The sequence below is a fragment of the Hibiscus syriacus genome, unplaced genomic scaffold, assembly GCF_006381635.1.
Source record: "Hibiscus syriacus cultivar Baekdansim isolate YM2019G1 unplaced genomic scaffold, ASM638163v2 tig00003435_pilon, whole genome shotgun sequence".
Lineage (NCBI taxonomy): Eukaryota > Viridiplantae > Streptophyta > Magnoliopsida > Malvales > Malvaceae > Hibiscus > Hibiscus syriacus.
In genome coordinates this window covers 125,043-148,003 of record NW_024061971.1, presented here as the reverse complement: position 1 = coordinate 148,003, position 22,961 = coordinate 125,043, and the positions used below count along the sequence as shown (strand labels likewise).

At 34.9% G+C, this 22,961-nt stretch overlaps 1 protein-coding gene across 1 annotated transcript; it reads right to left on the bottom strand.

Annotated features, from left to right (window-relative positions):
• Window positions 1-4,076: 4,076 nt before the first annotated feature.
• LOC120176950 lies at window positions 4,077-5,302 on the bottom strand. Its single transcript, XM_039183226.1, has 3 exons — window positions 5,155-5,302; window positions 4,272-4,472; window positions 4,077-4,150 (listed from the first exon to the last, which is right to left on the bottom strand). Exons 1-3 carry the CDS (start codon window positions 5,300-5,302, stop codon window positions 4,077-4,079), a joined length of 423 nt encoding a protein of 140 aa, XP_039039157.1.
• Window positions 5,303-22,961: the final 17,659 nt, after the last annotated feature.

Here is a 22,961-nt window from a genome sequence, read left to right as displayed (position 1 = left end):
CTAAATTAGAACAAAATAAAAATAAACGAATTAGGGACAAAAATACAAAAACAATCATGAAATTAGAGGTACCTAAAGAAAAATAAACCATTTATTTAAGCTTAAAAAATTTGTTAAAATAAAAAGGAAAAATTATAAAGTTAGTCCACAGATTTTAAAAAAATTAAAAGATCACTACGCATTCAAAAACGTGGGTAAGTTGAGGGGATTAAAATACAAATAAACCAAAAAAACAATGTATACACAAAAAAGGTCAAATTACTTTTTTGGTCCCTTAAGGGACCAAACTGTAAAAACATGTATAAATTCCAGGCGACCCAACTCCGGCGACCCAACGGCGGCTCCTTTTCGACTCGAAGGTAACCGATCTAACCCTCTTTTTTATTTTCGTATTGTTTTGACTGCGAAATGGTTATTATTTGAATAAAGCTTCCATTTTTTAAATCAAAGGGAGGGATCGACCCACAATATTACTGCATTTTTTTAACGAACCTAATAAACGTTGGTCCCTCAAAACTAAAAGGAGCCTTCCTTTTTACAGAGTTTCGAATCTAAAAAAACAGAGAAAACAAAAAAAATGCTCGAAATAGAAAAGCAAAATAAAATATTAACCTTGAATGCAGTTGTAGTTTATTGCTTTGAAAAACAAAGTTACAAAGTTGTAAAACCAAAAAAAACCCAGAGTACACATGATTTGCCATCGGGTTCTTATACCCATTTTACAGAAAAATAGAAAAATTCAAACTATTTTTTCCTTGTTTTTTTGTCTTCTGCAGGCGTGAAGATGATGGCGTGCACGAGATGGCTTTGGCCAGTATTAGGGCAGAGAACGGTGTGTGTTGATTGGTGGGTTGGGCGGTGGGCAAGGTCTTAGTTGGTTCGGGTCGGGTCTGGGGCTGCCCGGGTTGTATTTTGGGTTCTGGGTATTGGTTGGGTTTTGGGCCTGGTGGGGTATTGGATAAGGGGTTAAGTTGAAAAATGGTGATTAGAGGAGGAGAAGTAAGGGAAGTGAACATGGCCTTCAAAGGCAATCGATAATAAGGAATAAATAGTTTGCATATGATATATGGCGATATGTGACTTTACGTTTTGGGAATTAGTATAATACAACCAAAATTTTGGTGTACTAGTCAATAGTATGCTCGTGTGTATGTTTTGTACGTAAAAATCATACGAATCTTGAGTTGAAAGGTCAAATCATTTGTTCATACTACTTTCTTGATTTGGATAAGTCATAAAGCATGTATATGATATGTTATACTTGTTAGATTAAGTAAATAATTCTCAGAGCCGAAAATGATTAGTGAGATACCTAAAAAAATGAAAAATTGCATGAATTAGTACTTAGTGGTTTACATTTTTATATATGATGTTATTGATCATGAAATTTGGCACACAAGAGTTGTTTTTCATGCATTGAATATGTTGATGAATCTTTAGGAGCATGTATAGGATGATCGGTGATGTTGGGAGACCAGTTTCTTGCTTAAAACCATTAAAATATGTAGTTCTGCGTGAAAAATATAGAAACCAACACAACAGCAAAATAGAGTTTTAACGGCGTTTTTTAGTTCTATAGCGGCGTTTTTAAGCGCCGCTAAAAGCACTTGCGGCGATTGGAAGAACGCTGCAAAAAGCGCCAATCATACCAGCGCCGCTAAAGTTAGCGGCGTTTGAAAACAAAAAACGCCGCAATAGGTCAAGATCTATCGCGGCGTTTTTGGAACAAACGCCTCTAAGGGTCGATATCTATTTGGTGTTTTCGGAATAAACGTCGCAAAAGGTAGAGATCTATAGCAGCATTTTCAGAACAAACGTCGCAAAAGGTTAGATCTATAGCGGCGTTTTTAAAACAAAACGCCACAAGAGGTCAGTCATATAGCGACGCTTTTTGGATACAAAAAAAGTCAGATCTATAACAGCGTTTTTGGAACAAATGCCGCAAAAGGTCAGATCTATAACGGCGTTTTTGAATACAAACGTCGCAAAAGGTCAGTTCTATAGCGGCGTTTTTAGAACAAACGCCGCCAAATATGCATTCTGTTAGTGGCGTTTTCCCCTAAAACGCCGCTAATCGAATCTGCTTTTCAACATATCTTCTTCCAATTTTGTATTACCCAAATTGAACTTGTAACAATATCCAATAACCGTCTTAAATTTCATTACCATTCTATAAAAATATTAAAAAAATCAAAGTTTACAAACATCCAAGTTAAATAAATAAATCTTCGGTGGGTACTGAAACATCAAGCTAGATGTTACATAAGTTTAGACACCAAAATGCTACTTAAGTAAGAGAAGGTTTAGGACAGTTGATTAAAACACATAAAAAAAGTCCTACCAACACTAAGAAACACATGATATATGAATGTCCTCAAGACCAGCAACCAGAAATTTGCTACTTAAAGCCTCTCCAGTAATCCATCTGCAAGATCATTCCTACAAAATTCAAATCGAAGAATTAAATGGTAAACAATTAAAACAACTTCTTGTAAAGGTAATTTTACTAAAAAAGATTGAACAATTAGAACAACATTATTCAAATACTAAGCTAAAATGAGAAAATTCATTTAAAAATGATAAAATTCCAAACAAACTCAAACATACATCAACAGCAGATGCATCTTCACTAGGAGCAAAACATGCAGCAACCCGCAATGCCTTTACCTTCTGATCTACTTCCTCGTACGAACACTCTGCAAAACTAATTAAATTTTTTAAAAAATATATACATTTTTAATCATATTAAAAACCCACATTTAAATTGTAATATAAATTAAATCACAAATGACCCATCTTAATCAAAAGAAAAAAGACTTACTGTAAGAGAGATAACCAGCAAAGCCTGCAGTTCCTGTAATAGCTGCGATGAGTACGTACTTGAGCTTTTGCTAATGCTCTAAGTAAATTCTTATTGAAAACCTCAAGCAATTCTCATATTTATAGGATGATACTTCAAATCGTTACCAAAAGGCCTTTTGTTATACTTTATCGCCTGAGAAAAAATAACCATATGACATTACATATTTATAGGATTTATAATCTTTGTGACCATAAATTAGGATTATTGAATAAGGAAATAAAAAAAATATTTAAGAAAAAAATATTCTAATATAAATTCATAAGAATAAAGAATCAATATTTAAATTAGTAAATTCCTAAAATCAAGTATCAAACTTCTTGCTTTGCATCTCCTTCTTATAAGTAAATGAATCCTACATAACTGAAGCAGATGCCCTAGGATCCATACCTAGCAAAAAATGACAGCACAAAGCAAGTTCTTCAGCAATGGATACTGAGTTTGCTATGTTGAAGAATTGCTCGAAGTAGCAGAATCTATAAAGACAAATAATTACAAAGTACACACGTAAAAGATATAGATTATGGAATAGTTCTAAATGAACCAGGAGCCATCTTCTGCCTGCATCTTTCGACAAACCCAACATCTCTACCAATACAATTTTGAATTTCTTCTGTTCTATGTTCAGGATATAATTTCCTGAATGAGGCTAGTGCTTGAATTGTTGCTGAGGTGCATTCAACATATTTATGTTGCCACTCCATAAACATCAAATCAGCATGTAATCAATTATAAAAAAAATGACTTATACAGAAAATGAAGTAAGCTAGGAACTTACGGGTAGTCGATAACTATGTCGCCAAGAGTTTCAGCAGGATTGATCAACTTAAAATGGGAGAAACATGAAACAGTGCAATTATACAGGCCACATTACAAAATGCAAAAATATTTGACAATTATAAAGGTTAAATTGTTCTAATAATAATTAATAATAGTAATGTAAACACTAAACCATAAACAAACAGTATACTGCACATATGTTAACTCTATCTTTCCTAAACAATGATTTCATCTCAAGAAGCAGAGTTTTCCTCTAATTTCATTTCCCCTGGTTCAAATAAATTAAATGAAGCGCTTTCTTTTCTAAGTAACCTTTTTGCTTTTAATTGATAATGTGTATGCATGTTCGTGTATATGTCTCTTCATCTGTCTGTGTGTGTATATATTTTGTGTGTGTTTAATGTGAAGAGGGGAAAATTATAAGGCCATATACGTGTCAAGCAGTTTCCTCCATCCACTGATAGGATCTTGTCAGCTCATATGTAGCAAAACCACCATCAGCATTCTGCACTGATAAAAAAATCTAATCGAATTTAAGGGAATATTTGTATAACCAGATTTCAGATATGTCCCATCAAATATTAAGTTAGTTGATCAAGGTAAATAGGTAATAATAGAAACGAATGCTGACCTTCAGCAATTAACTCCCCTGTTGCTTTGTTTCTAACAAGAACAATTGTTCCATCATAACCTCCTCTTTGTCCTAAAGCATTTAAGGTAATCTCTAACTCATCCTGCAAATGGCCTCCGATCGTATTAAAAGCAGTATAACCAAACTCTCTTACAAACAGATTAACTAATGTGAAAGAAGAAAGACCAGTGGGATTATAATCTGTAATGGATCATAATACACGACTGAAGAGAACCAACTACAGAAAAACCAGTAGGATTATGGAAAGATATTCTATCAATTCTTCCTTCAGCTTCAAAACAAGAGGCGTGATATAAGTTTAGACCTGTAAATTCTGACTCGAAACCAAAAAAAATACGAAACTCAACTGGATTTGATCATATAAATCAATAATCTAAAGCCCCTTAACTTAAATCCAAGGAAGATTTGAAACCCAGGATGAATCAAATTGAAAAACCTAATTGTAAACACATTACCTGATCTAACGTCCTTTGTTACAATTTTCAACTAGCATATCTTTCTATAGGTCCAAATTCAGATGGTGAAAAACTCAGGCTACTTTAATTCATGATCAAATCGGCTAACCGATTCAAGCAGCATAAAATACGCCCAAAATCAAGAAATAATTAACAGATGTGAATGACTTTCTGAAAACAGTCGATGCATCGTAAGACATGATCAGTACTAAATTAAAAGCAACTCACTATAGCAAAGGAGCTAGAAATTCATTATTGAATTTAGTAGTTCCCAGAAATGAAATGGCCCCCGCTGCTAAATTCCCATTTTTATCCTACCAAAGTCAATTTATTCAACAAAAAGAAATGAAGCCAGATCTGATAGAATTCTAATTCCAGGGAATTTGAGATAGGGTTTTATTGGGGACAGCTTAGGATGAGGCGAGGAGGGACTTTGAAAGTGCAGGAAACGAAACCAAGCTTGACCCTGTCGACACGAAGACCGCTTAAGAAGAACTCATTGTAGAAGCTGCGCTCATAACCGACTCGGTGGGGGTGAACAAGAACGTACTTCATTTTTCTCTCCTGATTCTGCCTTCTTTGAAACTAAATGGAAATGGAAAAAGAAATGAGAAAAGAGAGTCGTTATTTATAGCAGTGAGAAATAAGCAGCAAAGCAAAGGGCGACCTTGCATTGATAAAACCAAAGTCCAAAGCAAAACCCAAAGCCACGAAATCAAAATCAAAATAAAAAGAACAACAATGACTGGTGTCGGTGTTAACGATAAATTTCGCAGAATGAAAAACGAGGATTTGAAAGTTGGGGGAAATGTGGATAAGGGAATCAAAATCAGAGAGCGTAAAAATGGCCGTGAAGCAGATGGGTTTGGGGTTTAGTAGTGAAGTAGATGGGTTTGGGGTTTGGTAGCAAAGCAGATAGGTCTGGGGTTTGGAGTTTGGTAGTGAAGCAGATGGATTTGGGGTTTGGAGTTTGGTAGTGAAGCAGATGAGTTTGGGGTTTGGTAGTGAAGCAGATGGGTTTGGGGTTTGGAGTTTGGTATTGAAGCAGATGGGTTTGGGTAAAACGCGGGAATGAAAAATGGGTGAAGGGGGAAAAATGAAAAAAAGGTTACCTTTGTAACACAAACGTCACTAAAGTACGAGTGTATAACGGCGTTGTATATAAACGCCACTAAAATACAACTGTATAACGACGTTTGTATAAAAATCTCACTAAAGTACAAGTCTATATATAAAAACGCCACTAAAGTACGAGTCTTTAGCGGCATTTGTATAAAATGCCACTAAAGTACTACTCTATTGCGGCGTCTGTTGAAAAAACGTCACTATGGATGAACCTATTGCGGTGTTTGTATAAAAACTCCGCTAAAGTACTACTTTATAGCAGCGTTTTTAAGAAAAACGCCGCTAAAGTTACCATTTTGTGGCGTTTGCTATGTAAACGCCGCAATATGTTTAAAATTAGTGGCATTTTCTCCCAAAACGCCGCTAAAAACGCCGCTGTAGAACAATTTTGCTGTAGTGCAAGCAATGTACGTTTGTTTGGAAGATTTTCACAAAATCGCTACCCTGCCTAGCTTGAAGATATACCCACTCATAAAGCTTACCTTATTGATAACTAAGTTAGCATCACAATATCACTCTAAGACTACAAGATAGTCAACAAATTCTAGTTTTCAATCCATTGTATCTTTAAGGTACTTTAGTAAATTCTTGAGTGCAATAAGTATATCTACTTTGTTCATTTAAAGGATAAAACCCATAAAGAAATAAAAATTAAAACCACGATCAACCATTTTAGTCACCTCCATCAACTTACAAGGTGCAAATTTAATATTTTCTAAATGGGCTCATAGTTTGATGCGTCTTGCAGAGCATGCAAACAACATCTTTGCAATATAATATATACTTGCATTTATTGTGAATTCTTTCGACACGAATCCTGTTTCGAGGACATGTTGGTGGAAGTTCAAAGCCCATTTCATACACAACATCCTCTTTGCATATTACCATCCTTGGTCTCCTATAATTTTGATTGCTTCGGCTGCAAGTCAGTGATTAACGAAGAATTATTGTTCGCTTGTATGGCATGTGAATTCGTCATGCGCTATACATGTGCTAACGATCAATTTCGTGAAGTGAAACATGATTGTCATCCCGATCACCATCTTCTACATTTGGGGAAAAGTTTTTTTGGTGATAAATCTCCCTGATGTTCTGCATGTGGTCAAGCTTGTGAGAACACTTTGTGGTGCTTCCTTGAGTGTAGGTTCTACATTCATCTTGAATGTATTCAACTACCATCACTAGTCAAGCACAAACATCATTTGCATCCTCTTGTACTCACAACTGTGACCAAAGGTGATTCTGGAGAGTACTATTGTGATACATGTGAAACACAAAGAAACCCAGAGCTTGATGTTTATCACTGCAACGAGTGCAACTACATTTCACATATTGACTGTGTGATTTTCGAGGCAAATATATCTGTTTTATAATGAAAAATAAATTTTTTCTTCAGTTATTTGATGAAAGTCTGAAATTGAAATTTTATATACATTTTTTTATTTAGGTTGAACCTCCAGAACAAATACTTCAATATATAACTTCTCGTCCAAGGAGAATATTAAGAAGATGGCTCCCCTAAAAGTCATTCTTTACATGTAAGCATATTTTATTTTATCTTCCTTATGTGGCGTTTAATTTTTAATTATTAATTGAATTTTCTCATTTATTTAAATTTATTTTGAAGATATTCCTTATATTTAAAAAAATAAACTAGTCAAAAATCTATAAAGTGGTTAAAAGTTCTTAGTTGGCACCTCCCCTCTCCCGTTGTTCATCATTGACAGCAAGAAAATTTTAATATTTTCCAAGCTCTCCTTGAACTGCATCAAAGCAAGACGCTCATCGCTGTGACAAAGCATTGATGGCTGCTCAGACGAGGAAGAAAAGGCAATGAATTGGACAAGAGCTACGATGAGAAGAAAGCATGAAAATGAAAGTGAAGGCCTCATAGTATATGTTGATTTTTCTTCTTCGATGTATTAGCCTATTAGGAGAGTGAAGAGCTTTTATAGACAAGTCCTTCGGATTCTGAATCACGTAACAAGATCAAGTATCGTTGGCTGAGAATGGCCAAGGGTAGCCGTATAATATATATGGGGACCACTTTTTCTGATCCGTTTTAATACATAATTTTTTAATTTTTTCAAACTCATACATAAACTATCAGTTTTGGCCCTTTTATAACGAAACTAAAACTAAATTTAAGTTATCATTTTTGAAAAAATTAAAAATTTATGTATTAAAATAGACCAAAACTAATAGTTTAAGTACTAAACTCATAATTTACCCTATAATGAAATCGTGGGAGGGATTATTTAGATAGATACATATCAAAAGTAATATTTAACTTTCTATATCAACTTCATTTATTTTTTTAAAAATTCTATATAGAATTTCTATTTGATTTAAATTTATAAATTACTAATACCATTATTTATATAACACCATTATATAAATAAATATTTATATATTATATACATAACTATTTATATTTATTTAGTATGTAAATAAATAATTATATTTACTTTTATATAATTGAACAAAAAATAATGTTTCATGTGTATAATTATTATATTTAATTTTTACTACATATAATTAAATTAAAATTAAAATATTGTGTATATAATTACAATAAATTAAAATTTATGTATTACACCAAATATTTATCAAATTTTACACTAAAACAATTGATAAAATTCAAGTTACGCACATACACTTTCATGAAACTTGAGTACTTTTCTAAATTTTCCACTAAATTATGATGACATGTATTAAGTTATATAACCATAATAAGGCATGTAAAGATCTTATTCTATATGACATTGAATTTCACATGTATGCAAGTTATGATCTTATATTGATAAATTGTTATAATATTTATAGTTTTTTATTTATTTCTGAGATACATATGTATGTGTTGGGAAATAAACGAGAACAAGTAATTTCCCTATAGATAGATTAGTGAGAATGCAAAATAAAAGCGGAAAAATAATACCCGAAATTGATAACGGAGTTCATCCAATTATGCATACGTCTCCGGACTGCTGCAGATATTTTACTAAGAGAGAAATTTACAGGTGTTTACAAAACACTCACTACTCACAAGAAAGCTCTCTAGTATTTGGAGAAAAAAATGATTTGGGATGATTTTGAAGCTAAATGGGTTAGGGTATTTATAGTTGAAGCTTAATGACTAATATTGTAAATACCCTAAAGTATACAGGGACTAAAAATTAATTAACCCAAAAAATAATAATAAATGCACCGAATTCGACGGCACCCCTATTTGCTTCAGCCCCTCATTTGCCTCCTATTTTGACTTTACAATCTTCCACTTGAAGACTGATTTTAGTCTGTCTTCACACCTCGATTAATGCAACAACTTTTATAGTCTTGTTACTCTAGCATACCAACTGAAGCTGAACACAGCTTCAGTTTGTCCGTAGTCACCGTCTTTGTTAACATGTCTTCCAGATTTTAAGCTTTTCCAATTTCAAAATCCCATATTCCAGAAGAGACCGAATAAAATGATATCGCAATTGTATGTGCTTCATTCTGAAATGAAAAGACGGATTCTTCGCTAGATGGATAACACTTTGACTGTCGCAATACAAGACATTGTTTTCTTGTTTCTTACCTAACTCTTCCAAGAAACTTTGGAGCCAGACCATCTCCTTGATGGCTTCCATAACATCGACATATTCTGCTTCAGTTTTGGAGAGAGCAACTATCTTCTGTAGTTGAGAAACCCAACTCACTGCAGTTTCTCCTAGAGTATAGACATACCCTGTAGTGCTTCTTCTGATGTCGATATTTTCGACTAAGTCAACATCTACATAGCCTGTCAGTATTGTATCTCCACCTTTGAAACAAAGTGCTTTGTTTGTGGTATCCCGCAGATATCTGAGGATCCATTTGACTGCTTCCCAGTGTACCTTGCCCGGATTATTCATGTACCTACTAACAGCTCCCACTGCTTGAGCAATATCTGGTCTGGTACAAACCACGTCATACATCAGACTTCTAATTGATGAGGCATACGACACCTTCACCATGTGTGCACGTTCTTCCTCCGTCTTTGGTGATTGTTCTTTGGAGAGTCTAAAATGAACACCTAAAGGTGTACTTACTGGTTTAGCATCTTGCATGTTGAACCTGGAGAGTACTTTGTTGATGTACTCAGCCTGTGATAACATCAAAGTCCCCGACTTTGTGTCTCTCTTAATCTTTATCCCAAGAATCTGCTTTGCAGCGCCCAGATCATTCATAGCAAACTGCTTCGACAATTTTTACTTCAAGTGTATAATCTCTTGCATGTTTGAGCCTGCAACGAGCATGTCATCAACGTACAATAATAAAATAATGAAGTTGTTGTCGAACCTCTTGATGTAGCAACAATGATCTGCTTGGCATCTGGTAAAACCAATGCTACTCATGAAGCTATCGAACTTCTTGTACCACTGTCTAGGAGCTTGTTTTAAACCATACAAACTCTTCTTCAAACTGCATACCAGGTTTTTCTTGCATGCCTCTATGAAGCCTTCTGGCTGCCTCATATAGATTTCTTCCTCCAAATCACCATGAAGGAAAGCTGTCTTTACATCTAACTGCTCAAGATGTAAATTCTCTGCAGCTACAATTTTCAACACCAGTCTGATTGTAGACAGTTTTACTAATGGAGAGAAATTTCATTGTAGTCAATACCTTCTTTTTGCTGAAAACCTTTGACAACCAATCTTGCTTTGTAGCGTTTGCTCCTATTGTGCTCTTCTTTGATCCTATAAATCCACTTATTGTGGAGCGCTTTCTTGCTTGGTGGTAATTCAGCTAATTCTCACGTTTGATTTGACATAAGCGAGTCCATCTCATCTTTTATGGAAGACTCCCACTTGACTGAATCCTCCACCTACATTGTTTCATCATAGCACTCTGGTTCACCATTGTCAGTCAGCAACAAGTAGTGCAAAGAAGGTGAATAACGCTGGGTTGGTTTAGGAATTCTGGAGGAGCGTCTTAGTTCTGGTGTGCCTGGTTCTTCTTGAACTACTTCAGGACTGATTTGAACATCATTTCTAGAAGTCTCCTCAAACTCAACAAATTCCTTTATTTCAGCTCCGGCATTGGAGCTACTTGATTCTATGGTTGACCTGTCTTTTTACATTACATTCTCATTGAAATGACGTCTCTACTTCTGATGATCTTTCTATTTTTGTAGTCCCAAAACCAGTAACCAAACTCATCACCACCATAACCAACAAAGACGCATTTGTTGGACTTGGAATCAAGTTTACTTCTTTCAGCAGAGTTTATGTGTACATAAGAAATACAACGAAACACTCTTAAGTGTGAAAGATTTATTTCTTTCTTGCTCTAAGCTTCCTCTGGTATTCCACCATCCAAGGGAACTGAGGGCCCACGGTTGATCAGGTAAGCTGCAGTATTGATAGCTTCAGCCCATATCAATTTGGGCAAGCCGACATGTATCCTCATACTTCTGGCACGTTCATTCGGAGTTTTGTTCATGCGCTCTGCTACGCCATTCTGTTGCAGTGTCATGAGAACTGTTGTCTCCATCTTGATCCCATTGTTTGCACAGAAATCTCTGAATCTACTATTTCTGTACTCTCCTCCATTATCAGACCTCAACCGCTTGACTTTTAAACCAGTCTCATTTTCCACCATGACATTCCATTTTCTGAAAGTATCAAAGACTTCTGATTTCTTCTTCAGAAAATAGACCCACACCTCCCTTGTAGAATCATCGATGAAGGTGACATAATATAGTGAGCCTGCAAGAGATGGAATTGGAAATGGTCCACATACATCAGTATGAACCAACTCTAACTTTTCTGCCTTGGGTGTCTTGTCAATCTTTGCAAAACTGACTTTCTTTTGTTTTCCAAAGATGCAATCCTCGCATAGTCCGACATCTACATTCTTTAGATCTGGCAGCTTTCCTTTTGACAAAAGTGTCTTCATCCCTTTCTCGCTCATATGGCCAAGCCTTTGGTGCCATAGGTTTGATTTTCCATCAGCATCTTCTACTGCAATGATATTCTCTAAATTTGAGGTTACATAGAGAGTACAAGTCTTCTTACCACGAGCAATGACGAGTGCTACTTTGGTGATCTTCCATTCACAACCTGAAAAGGTTGTGTTATATCATTCTCCATCAAGCTGTCCTACAGAAATTAAATTTCTTTTGAGGCCAGGAATATGTCTTACTCCTTTCAGCGTCCAGGTGGTCTAGTTTGACAACTTTAATCGGATGTCTCATTTTTCGAGGATCTTCAATGTTTTATCATCAGCTAGATGAACCTTCCCAAAATCACCACTGACTTAGTTCTCCATGATTTCTCGACATGGGATGGAGTGGAAAGATGCCCCTGAATCCAAGATCCATGATTCAATCGAACTGTTGACGCTTAGAATCATGGCATCACCTATCTCCTCTGTCATGTTGGCAGATTCCTGTGTGCCGGTATCTTTCTTCAGTGCTCGGCAATCTCTTTTAAAGTGACCCTTCTTGCCACAATTATAACAGGTAAACTCTTTCTTTCCCGTTCTTGATTTTCCTCTTCTGGATTTCGATCTGCCACGATTTGAATTTCTTTCTGAAGTTCTCCCTCTAGACTCCGTGTGCAAGGCTGAGGAGCTTGATGCTTTACCCGATTCTCTTCGTCGAATTTCTTCACTCAATACCAGATCCCTAACATCGTCAAATTTTAATTTATTGTTTCCCGATGAGCTGCTGACTGCTGTAACAGTAGCATTCCAACTGTCTGGTAGAGATGATAAGAGAATTAAAGCTCGAACTTTATCATCGAATTCAATTTCCACGGAACTCAACTGGGTTGTGATTGTGTTGAGTTCATTTAGGTGTTGAGCCACTGATGCCCCTTCCGCCATCCGCAAATTGAATAATCGCCTCATCAAATGAACTTTGTTTGAGGTCGATGACTTCTCATACATACTGGAGAGAGCCGCCATAAGATCCGCCGTGGTCTTTTCCTTTGCTATGTTGAAAGCAACATTGCGGGATAACGTCAGTCGGATAACTCCGAGGGCTTGTCTGTCGAGAAGAGCCCAGTCTTCATTCTTCATGCCCTCTGGTTGCTTTCCTGAGAGAGGTTGATATAGATTTTTCTGGTACAGAAAATCTTCAATCTGCATCTTCCAAAAACCAAAGTCTGCACCATCTAACTTCTCAATTTTCACCTTCCCTTCGTCTGCAGCCATCGCTCCCACTCGAATCTGGCTTCGTTTGGATCGTTTCTGACAATTCTTACGAACCACCGTGTATTAGAACACCTTCGTCGACAAATTCGTATCGCCGACAATTTTTTTACTATTCACGAAATTCACTATTCATGTGAATAGTAATGAATAGTAACCTCACAAAAAATTGAAAAAATTCACAACCAAAAGCTCTGATTACCAGTTGTTGGGAAAGAAACGAGAACAAGTAATTTCCATATAGCCAGATTAGTGAGAATGCGAAATAAAAGCGGAAAAATAATACCCGAAATTGATAACGGAGTTTAGTCAATTATGCCTACGTCTTTGGACTGCTGCAGATCTTTTACTAAGAGAGAAATTTACAGGTGTTTACAAAACATTCGCTACTCACAAGAAAGCTCTCTAGTATTGGGAGAAAGAAATGATTTGGGATGATTTTGAAGATAAATAAGTTAGTATATTTATAGTTGAAGCTTAAGGACTAATATTGTAAATATCCTAAAGTGTGCAGGGACTAAAAAGTAATTAACTCAAAAAATAATAATAAATGCACCGAATTCGGTGCCAACCCACCGAATTCGGAGCCACCTCTATTTGCTTCAGCCCCCCATTTGCCTCATATTTTGACTTTACAGTATGGACTAATGATTTAATGTTTAGTTGTGTTTTCCTGCTTCTGCGCATATATATATATATAATTTATGTAAGGAGGTGCGAACTTAAGAAGTTATATTAAAAACTTTAAGGGGTGCGAAGTTATAAAATTTTAGGGAGGGCAAAACTAGAAAATCAATAGAAAAAACTTAAAATATAAGGGAGATTAAAATTTTTAGTGGGTATGACCGACCCATCACTTCTAGGTCCATCCTTATATATAAGTTTAAATAGTATTCAATAGTAAAATTTTGATACTTTTGGTTCATAAAGATCAGAGATGTATACTCTACACTGAGTCACTAAAAATGATACAAAATCATTAGGATATTATTTGAGATTTTATATCAAAGAAATTGAGAGTCACTAAAAATGAGATTAAAAAAATAAGATTATAAAAGAAATAGGTAATATTGAGATTAGTTTTATATTATTGATTTTTAATCAGAGGCAGACCCAGGACAAAAATTTAGGGGTTGCACAAAAAAACTCCTATAATAAATAGCAACAATTACACACAATTTAAGGGTGACACTTGTATTAATTAAAAAAATAGAAAAAATTAACACTAAGTAGACAATTTTGAGGGGTTGTCTGGGATATCCAGGGCAATTATAAGGTCCTAAATCACAATTATAAGTTTTTTATATAAATTTACAAATTAGAATTCGAATGATCACGTGTTCTGAAAAATCTTGGTCACGTCAATTTAGGATTGTTTGATTGCTGGAAAGTTGGAACCAAAAGCTTCACTACGTATCATAGCTATCGTTCTTGACTTAGCCAACCTGCTTCACAGGTAAGTTAATAGGATGCAGGAATATAACGTCTGAGTCCGTTCATGATAGAATGTGTAATTTTCCAAAGTGTATAAGTCTCACTCTTATCTTCTGTCGTCGTCTCGAGTTTCCACTTTTTTTAATTTAGAAAAAAAGAAAAAAGAAGCGAGTCAAGACCAGTGTGCCCCACAACACCAACGCCATAACATCAAAGCCATGTCCAATGTAGACCCAGCAAGCAACAACGACACACGCTTTAAAATCAGCAGCAACAGCTTGTGAATCATCCGTTATTTGGGCTCTTGTGATTTAAACGTTGATAGAGTCTTTAGGATGAATTTTGATGTACTGTTTAGCTTGCGATCGACTTGCTCGATAAACACCTTATACCTAATATGTGTTTTTTAATTTGTTAATATGTGAACGTCCTTAGCCCCTTGGTTGAATGGATAATTGCATGTTTAGACCCTCTTTATGATATAACTCATAAAGTTTGTAAACACGTTTTAGATGTCACTATGAATTTTATGGGTTACATTTATAAATAATTTCATATTATATTAAAGGAAGGAAATATTTTAAAGTAAGGTCCCTTAAGTGGTCCAATGTGACATTTTTCGACCATCATATAACGGATCGAATTTAGGGGCTTACAAACAAGGGAGGTGTCGACACCATTTTTCGCCCGGGCGGGGAAAGATTGATACCGACTCGGGGGTTTTCTATTTGAAAGGAATTTTCGAAATGTAGGGAGTCGCCACCAATCATTTAAGGTGCGATTGGGACACCATAAAAACCGAGTGATTTTAATAAAAAAAATTATTTTTATCAAAATACCGAGTTTTAAGGTCTACAAAAATCTAGAAATCAGGTTCGGGAGTCAGTTACGCGTGAGGAAGGATTAGCACCCCTACAAGCGCCCAAAAATTGGTACCTAGCTGGTTACCCTATATTTAAAATAAAAATTTTTGAGTTCGATCTTTATTTAATTTGAAAATCATTATGGATGCAAAGTTGAAAAGTGTATTCGTTTATCGAGACCAATATCATTCACTTACTAATAACCGAATATTGCCTCATTTTTAGAAAATCATGATGCGTTCTTTGAAAAGGATGTCGACCTATTTCGGGAATCACCGGTAGTCACCCCCTGAGCAATACTTGCGGGAGATATATCATTAATTCCCTAATACGTGAACATTGCCTTAGGTTTAAAAACAATGCAATCAAACAAAATTTTATTTAAACCAAATTAAGCTAAGGTAAATTAAAGGCTTTTTCTAGCTTAAGGTGTCAAATTATGAAAATTAATGAACCTATGGGACTAAACCTAAATGTAGGCTCTAATATTTACCCTATTTGATTTTTAAATCAGTTATTGAATTGAATAATCGAGATGGTTCCTCGAGCATTTAGACGAGGGCCGACTCGAATTATTCCCTAAATTAGAAGACTAGTTTAAAATCTAACTAAAAGTGGAGGCTTTATTTAACCTATTTAATTATGCCAATATTAAAACACTAATCGAAGTTCGGGGACTAAAAGGTCAAGTTCTAAAAATATCGATTTGTAAAAGATTTTAAAGTTTAAGGACCCAAATAAATAATTTCTAAGGTTGAGGACTAATTAATAAATCAAAAAACATAATTCTATCTAAATTATTAAACCTAAATTTTTTCAAAAAATATTAATTATTAATAAATTTTAAAAGTCGAGCAATCGATTCGAGTAATCAGGCATCTATTGCGAAAACTCGACTCAAATTGCTCCCTAATTAAAAATAATGTGAAATTCTAATTTCTAAGCTTGATTCGAATATTAATCTAAATTAAAATTTAATCTAAGAAATAAACCATTAAACAAAACAATTAAAAAATAAACTTAATTTAAAAAATAAAATAAAAAATAGTAAAAACAACATAAAATAAAAAATAAAAATAAGTACAATGACCTAATTGCATAAAATCTAATTACAAGCTCAAAAATAAATAAATGAAACATATAATAAGAGACTAAATTAAAATAAATTAAAATTTAAAGTCTAAATCAGAACAAAATAAAAATAAACGAATTAGGGACAAAAATACAAAATAATCATGAAATTATAGGGACCTAAGGAAAAATAAATCATTTATTTAAGTCTAAAACAATTTGTTAAAATAAAAAGACAAAATTATAAAGTCAGTCCACAAAGATTTTAAAAAAAATTAAAAGGTCACTATGCTTGACCAAAGTGCAAAAATGCGGGTAAGTTGAGGGGATTAAAACGCAAATAAACCAAAAAAATAATGTATACACAGAAAAGGTCAAATTATAGTTTTAGTCCCTTAAGGGACCGAACTACAAAAACGCGCGCAAATTCCAGGGGCTAAACGCAATAAGACCATAAATTCCTTCAATGAATACTATTTATCCTTCTTTTTTTTCATTTTCAACCAAACAAGAAAAAAAAGGGATAAGCTCTCCCCTCTTCCCTCGGCCTGTCTCCGGCTGCGACAGCCGAAAATCCTAAATCGTCCCAAAAACTCCAAAAAATGTAGATCACCCCATAGAACCCCTTTTAGCACTAAAACCATCGAAAAACATTCTAAAAACCCCCTAAATCACCAATAAACCGTTCGACTTCCCCAACTCCGGCGACCCAACGACAGTTTTTTTTTGACTCGAAGGTAACCGATCTAACCCTCTTTTATATTTTCATATTGTTTTGACTGGGAAATGGTTATTATTTGAATAAAGCTTCCATTTTTTTTAAATCAAAGGGGGGTTCGATGTAACCCCCCAGACCAATGCGGGTAACCCGATCTGATCTGGAGTGTCACATTAGGGCTACCGGAGTGACCCACTATAAAAATAGCGGAAAATTTAAAACTTTTATTAAAACATGTAACTTATAAAATGATTTATCAGTATGCAGAAATAAAACAGATTTTCAGACTCGTATATAAAAAATACAATTACATGCCCCCTAATCACATGTACCATACTCTGCAAACAACGCCGGAAGAATCCCTTTACTGATGTCGATAGATGCACTGGTTCAATCCTTTTAACCTGCAATGGTGAGTAATAGAGTGAGCTTCGGAAAGCTCAGTAATACAGAATTACCAAATGATGCTGAAGAACGTGCAGATACAGATAAACATATATTTCCTTATTGGTTCATATATTTACAGAGTTTTAGGCTGAGCTGAGATCCTACTGATATTTCAGGTGGTAACGGACAATGAGCTTTCATTTCAGAGAAATATTTCGGATGACTGAGTTTCAGGAGATCAGAATAGGTTATCTAGTGTGTTCTCGCAAAACCAGTAAAAAAATACAGATCTTTAAAAATATATTTTTTAAAACATAACACTACCCCCATCCTTTCACAATCTGTTTGTGTAGGTTCCCTAGAACCATACACCCAACCCACACAACCTGTAAGGCCCTAAGCACAAAGCCGAGGAACCTGGACAAATACTTCCTTCAACAATACCCCCAATTAAAACATTTTTTCGTCAGTAAACGGATATATCAGAAATCAAAACAGAATTCAGATAAGATATCAGAACAGAATCCAGATCAGATATCAGAACAGAATCCAGATCAGAAATCAGAACAGAATCCAGATCAGAAATCAGAACAGAATTCAGGTAATGTATTAGAACAAAATTCAAGTTGGAAATCAGATAAAATATTTATGTGATTAAGAAACACACTAGTGTTTACAGATATTATTCAGAGATACTGGATAATCTTATCGGGAGGAGAAACACTAATCTTCAGTTTACCGATAGAATGTCGGAAGTTAGAATCACTATTGGAAGAGTTCATTAACTGACAGAATCATCAGTTATTCAGAATGTGATTTATCAGGATCATCTCTTATTCGGACATTTTTCGGAAACTCTATGTAATTAGAAGGGTATTCAAAATCCTTTACATCTGTATTACTTGTGTTTTTCAGATATGCCCAGAATGATTTGATCTTCTAAGGGAGAACGAAGATTCAAAACCTTTACAATCTATGTCGATTGATTTGATTATCGAACAACTCCAGATGAATAACTCACATAACTAATGCTTGTCGACTGATCAATATATTGTCCTTTCAGGGTATTTACTTTTTAATACCAAAAATTCTTATCCATAGATCATCTTCGGAATCATCGGTGAATAGATATTAAGGAAACTAACAGATATTCCAATTCGCTTATTTCATTTTCACGCTTCCACGATATCATGAAATGTTGACGTGTTTGATTTGTAGTTCATGACCCATAAGAACATTACATCATGTATGTTCATTAACGTTTCCAGACTTATCCAAATCACTTATTAAATCCTCAGTCATTGAGGTTACTTATTTCATTTAACAGTCAAGTCTATCCTGGTTACTTCAGAGTTTTCCAGAATAATTCGGATGTTTTCTAAATTTCGGATACATATTGTACTTTCGTTCAGTTCAGTTCGGTTTGGTCTTCGTAGTCGATCTGTCGAATAAATATGCAATTCTTAGTACTAAATGCAATCTAAAGTTATTGAGCTGAATACTTCCAAAATTATCATCAAGCCAAACTTGAGAAGACGAACACGCATTCAAGTAATATTTATACCGTTTAGGTACTGACATATCATTAAGGTTAATCAGCTCACTTAAGTTGTGTTCCATAACTTCTAAAGGTAGTCCAACACCTATGCTTATTTAGATTCCTTAATTAATCCAAGACATTTACTTAGTATAGGCCATAATGGTATTTTGGTTATTTTGGTGTTCAGTTTTATTCCATTCATTACGGCGCTCTAGGATATCCAATCATTTCTGAGCCTGGTGATATTCTTGATTCATTTCCATTATAGGGGTATTTTGGTCATTTTACAGATTTGGTGTATTTCAATCCTTTCCTTCCATAGGATCTTATTTTTTAATTCAAACGTATCATCTTTTCCAGACCTTTCAAACAATTCTGACAAAAGAGCACCCTCGATAATTTATTCTTAACTCGGAGATTTTCAGGTCAATTGTCTTCTCAGAAGTTACCAACAGGTTATCAGGAATTTTCTGTACAACGTATAACTTAACGATGAAACTAGTAATTCATGGATTTATGTATGACTTCATGAGTACTTTTCCATTCAGGGTCAATTCAGGCTACCTTTCCCTCTCAAGGGTAATTTCGTAATTTCTTAACCATATAATTTCTATAGTAATTCATAACGAAAATAATTATAATCTAGAGATCCTATGATTATTTGCTTTCTCGAACATTCTCTGGTCTTGAAATGATTCATTAACAAACTTCTTGCATATTGCATAAACCCTCTTAGGGTTAAAAATCGGTTATCCATAATTTCCAAATAAAACTAACATTTCTTATGCACATCAATAGTTTTATCATATCAATATGTCTTTTCAAATTTATTAATCCACTTCCAGGAACAATTCTTGTCATTTTCCAACATAAGGGTAATTTCTTAATTTTACATAATTGAAATATTCTCATAATTTATCATCTAAGTACCTTTAATGAGATAAATTATAATCTACATATCCATGGCAGATTCCTTTATCACTTAATTCCAGAACTTGTAATTTAATTCCAACTGTCCTCCAATTTCTTATAATAGTCATCCGAGCCATATTCAGTTACCTACTTTCTACCGCATTCGTATCGAGTGTAGAACTTTATTAATTACACATATGAGACCAAACATTTCCATTCATGCATTTACCAATACCAACATGTTCTATAAAGCATAAAGAGGTACTAATGTATTACCTCGATTTCTGTGCAATACTGATCGACCATTAAATTCAATTCGAACGCCCTCGATCTTGAAATCATTTTCCAATAATTCCTCAGATGCATATCAACAGAAATTACATAAAAACACGGAGCTTAATTCCAAAAAACGGATCGAATCGGGTGGTAAATAAGTCAAAAGTAGCTTATCGGGTTCGAGTTTGGCAAAACAGACCCTAAAAACGGATTCAAGACGTCGAAAAACGTCAGAATATGTATAACTGGTCAAATTCAAAGATAATTTAATGATCGGTCAACGCCGGTCAAAAATCTGGTCAACAGTGGTCAACGCCGGTCAACACAGGTCAATGGTCAACAGTCGACCATTTTACACAAATATCACCCTAACAAAAATTAATTACAAAATTAGCCACCTTCTACAAATATTTACAAAACAAACACCTGAATTTTACACAAATATCACCCTAACAGTAATTAATTACAAAATTAACCCCCAACGCGCAGTGACAGCGCGTGAACAGTTATACGGTGTCGAAAAATTCCCTTTTATTTTAAGGCATTTTGAGAAACTTACCGAGCTCGGTTCACAATTTTGAACGACGGAGAGCTCGATTTCGAAACATCGAAAACTTTGATTTTCTTACCCCTCCACGCGCCGGCGACGACTGAGAAACAGAGGACACCGGCGTACTCGGAACGATGCAAGGAACACGATGGTGCGGGAGGTGTCGAAAATGGATGGTCGGATTGACGTGAATCGACGGAAAACCAACAGAAATCGAGCTAAAACCGACGATACTTCCAACTAAAATTAACGACAAACGACGACGATTCATGACGAGAGGTTTGAGGGGTTTTATTCATCGGTCGGCAACGAACACGATGGTGGTTTTGGTTCCTCAAACAGATGTCGGACGGTGAGTAGATCGGAGATCAAAGGAGGGTTGACGGGAAGAAGAAATGAAACATTTCTGCAGAAAATACACGAGGAAAGGGGGTTTATATTTTCTCCTAAAGAAAAATGGGTAAACTATGAGTTTAGCCACTGAATATTCTACACTTTATAAAATGGTCTGCCAACTTTACGATTTTACAATTTTATCCTCAATTTCTTCCAAAATATCAAATTAAAATCACCACTTTATAATTCCTAAAATTTATCCCCTAAATTGGGGTGTTACAATTCTCCATTCCTTAAAAGAATTTCGTCCTCGAAATTCATTCATGTCACAGAATTGCAGAAATGAAAATTCCATCAATTCTTCCATATCTTCAAGTAGCTTTTATAGAAATACGGATCCTCCACTAATCCTTAATCAGTTGAACATACATTCTTATCAGAACTTTTCCTTATTTCAATAAAAGAATCCAAACGAAAATTTCCTTGAGTAATATATTCAGTCTTGGTTACGAGAATAGGCTCATAGAGCAGTAGCATATCCCAATTTCATTTCCGAAGTCGGGTCAGAATTTCTCAGATGAGTAACTCTCACAGGGTTCAAGTGGTACTTTACATAATTTAGACAGACGTTACTGGTATTCCTTTATAAAACGGTAGAGTCCTAACGGATAAAAACTTAGGTTTGCTCATTACAGATAGGGACTCAACCTTGGAGTTCCGACTCAGAGAGGTACGATTGTAGTCTAGGGGCATGTACTGATCAGACATATTTTGACATTCGACCGACCGGTCTATCTTCAAAAAATTTGACTCAAACCAAAGCTCTCACACCACTAAATGTAACCCCAGACCAATGCGGGTAACCTGATCTGATCTGGAGTGTCACATTAGGGCCACCGGAGCGACTCATTGTAAAAATAGCAGAAAATTTAAAACTTTTATTAAAACATGTAACTTATAAAATGATTTATCAGTATGCAGAAATAAAACAGATTTTCAGACTCGTATATAAAAAATACAATTACATGCCCCCTAATCACATGTACCATACTCTGCAAACAACACCGGAAGAATTCCTTTACTGATGTCAATAGATGCACTGGTTCAATCCTTTTAACATGCAATGGTGAGTAATAGAGTGAGCTTCGGAAAACTCAGTAATACAGAACTACCAGATGATGCTGAAGAACGTGCAGATACAGATAAACATATATTTCCTTATTGGTTCAGATATTTACAGATTTTTAGGCTGAGCTGAGATCCTACTGATATTTCAGGTGGTAACGGACAATGAGCTTTCATTTCAGAGAAATATTTTGGATGATTGAGTTATAGGAGATCAGAATAGGTTATCTAGTGTGTTCCCGCAAAACCAGTAAAAAAATACAGATCTTTAAAAATATATTTTTTTAAAACATAACACTACCCCCATCCATTCACAATCTATTTGTGTAGGTTCTCCAGAACCATACACCCAACCCACACAACCTGTAAGGCCCTGAGCACAAAGCCAAGGAACCTGCAGAAATACTTCCTTCAACAATACCCCCAATGAAAACATTTTTCCGTCAATAAACGGATATATCAGAAATCAAAATAGAATTCAGATAAGATATCAGAACAGAATCCAGATCAAAAATTAGAACAGAATTCAGGTAATGTATTAGAACATAATTCAAGTTTGAAATCAGATAAAATATTTATGTGATTAGGAAACACACTAGTGTTTACAGATATTATTCAGAGATACTGGATAATCTTAGCGGGCAGAGAAACACTAATCTTCAGTTTACCGATAGAATGTCGGAAGTTATAATCACTAT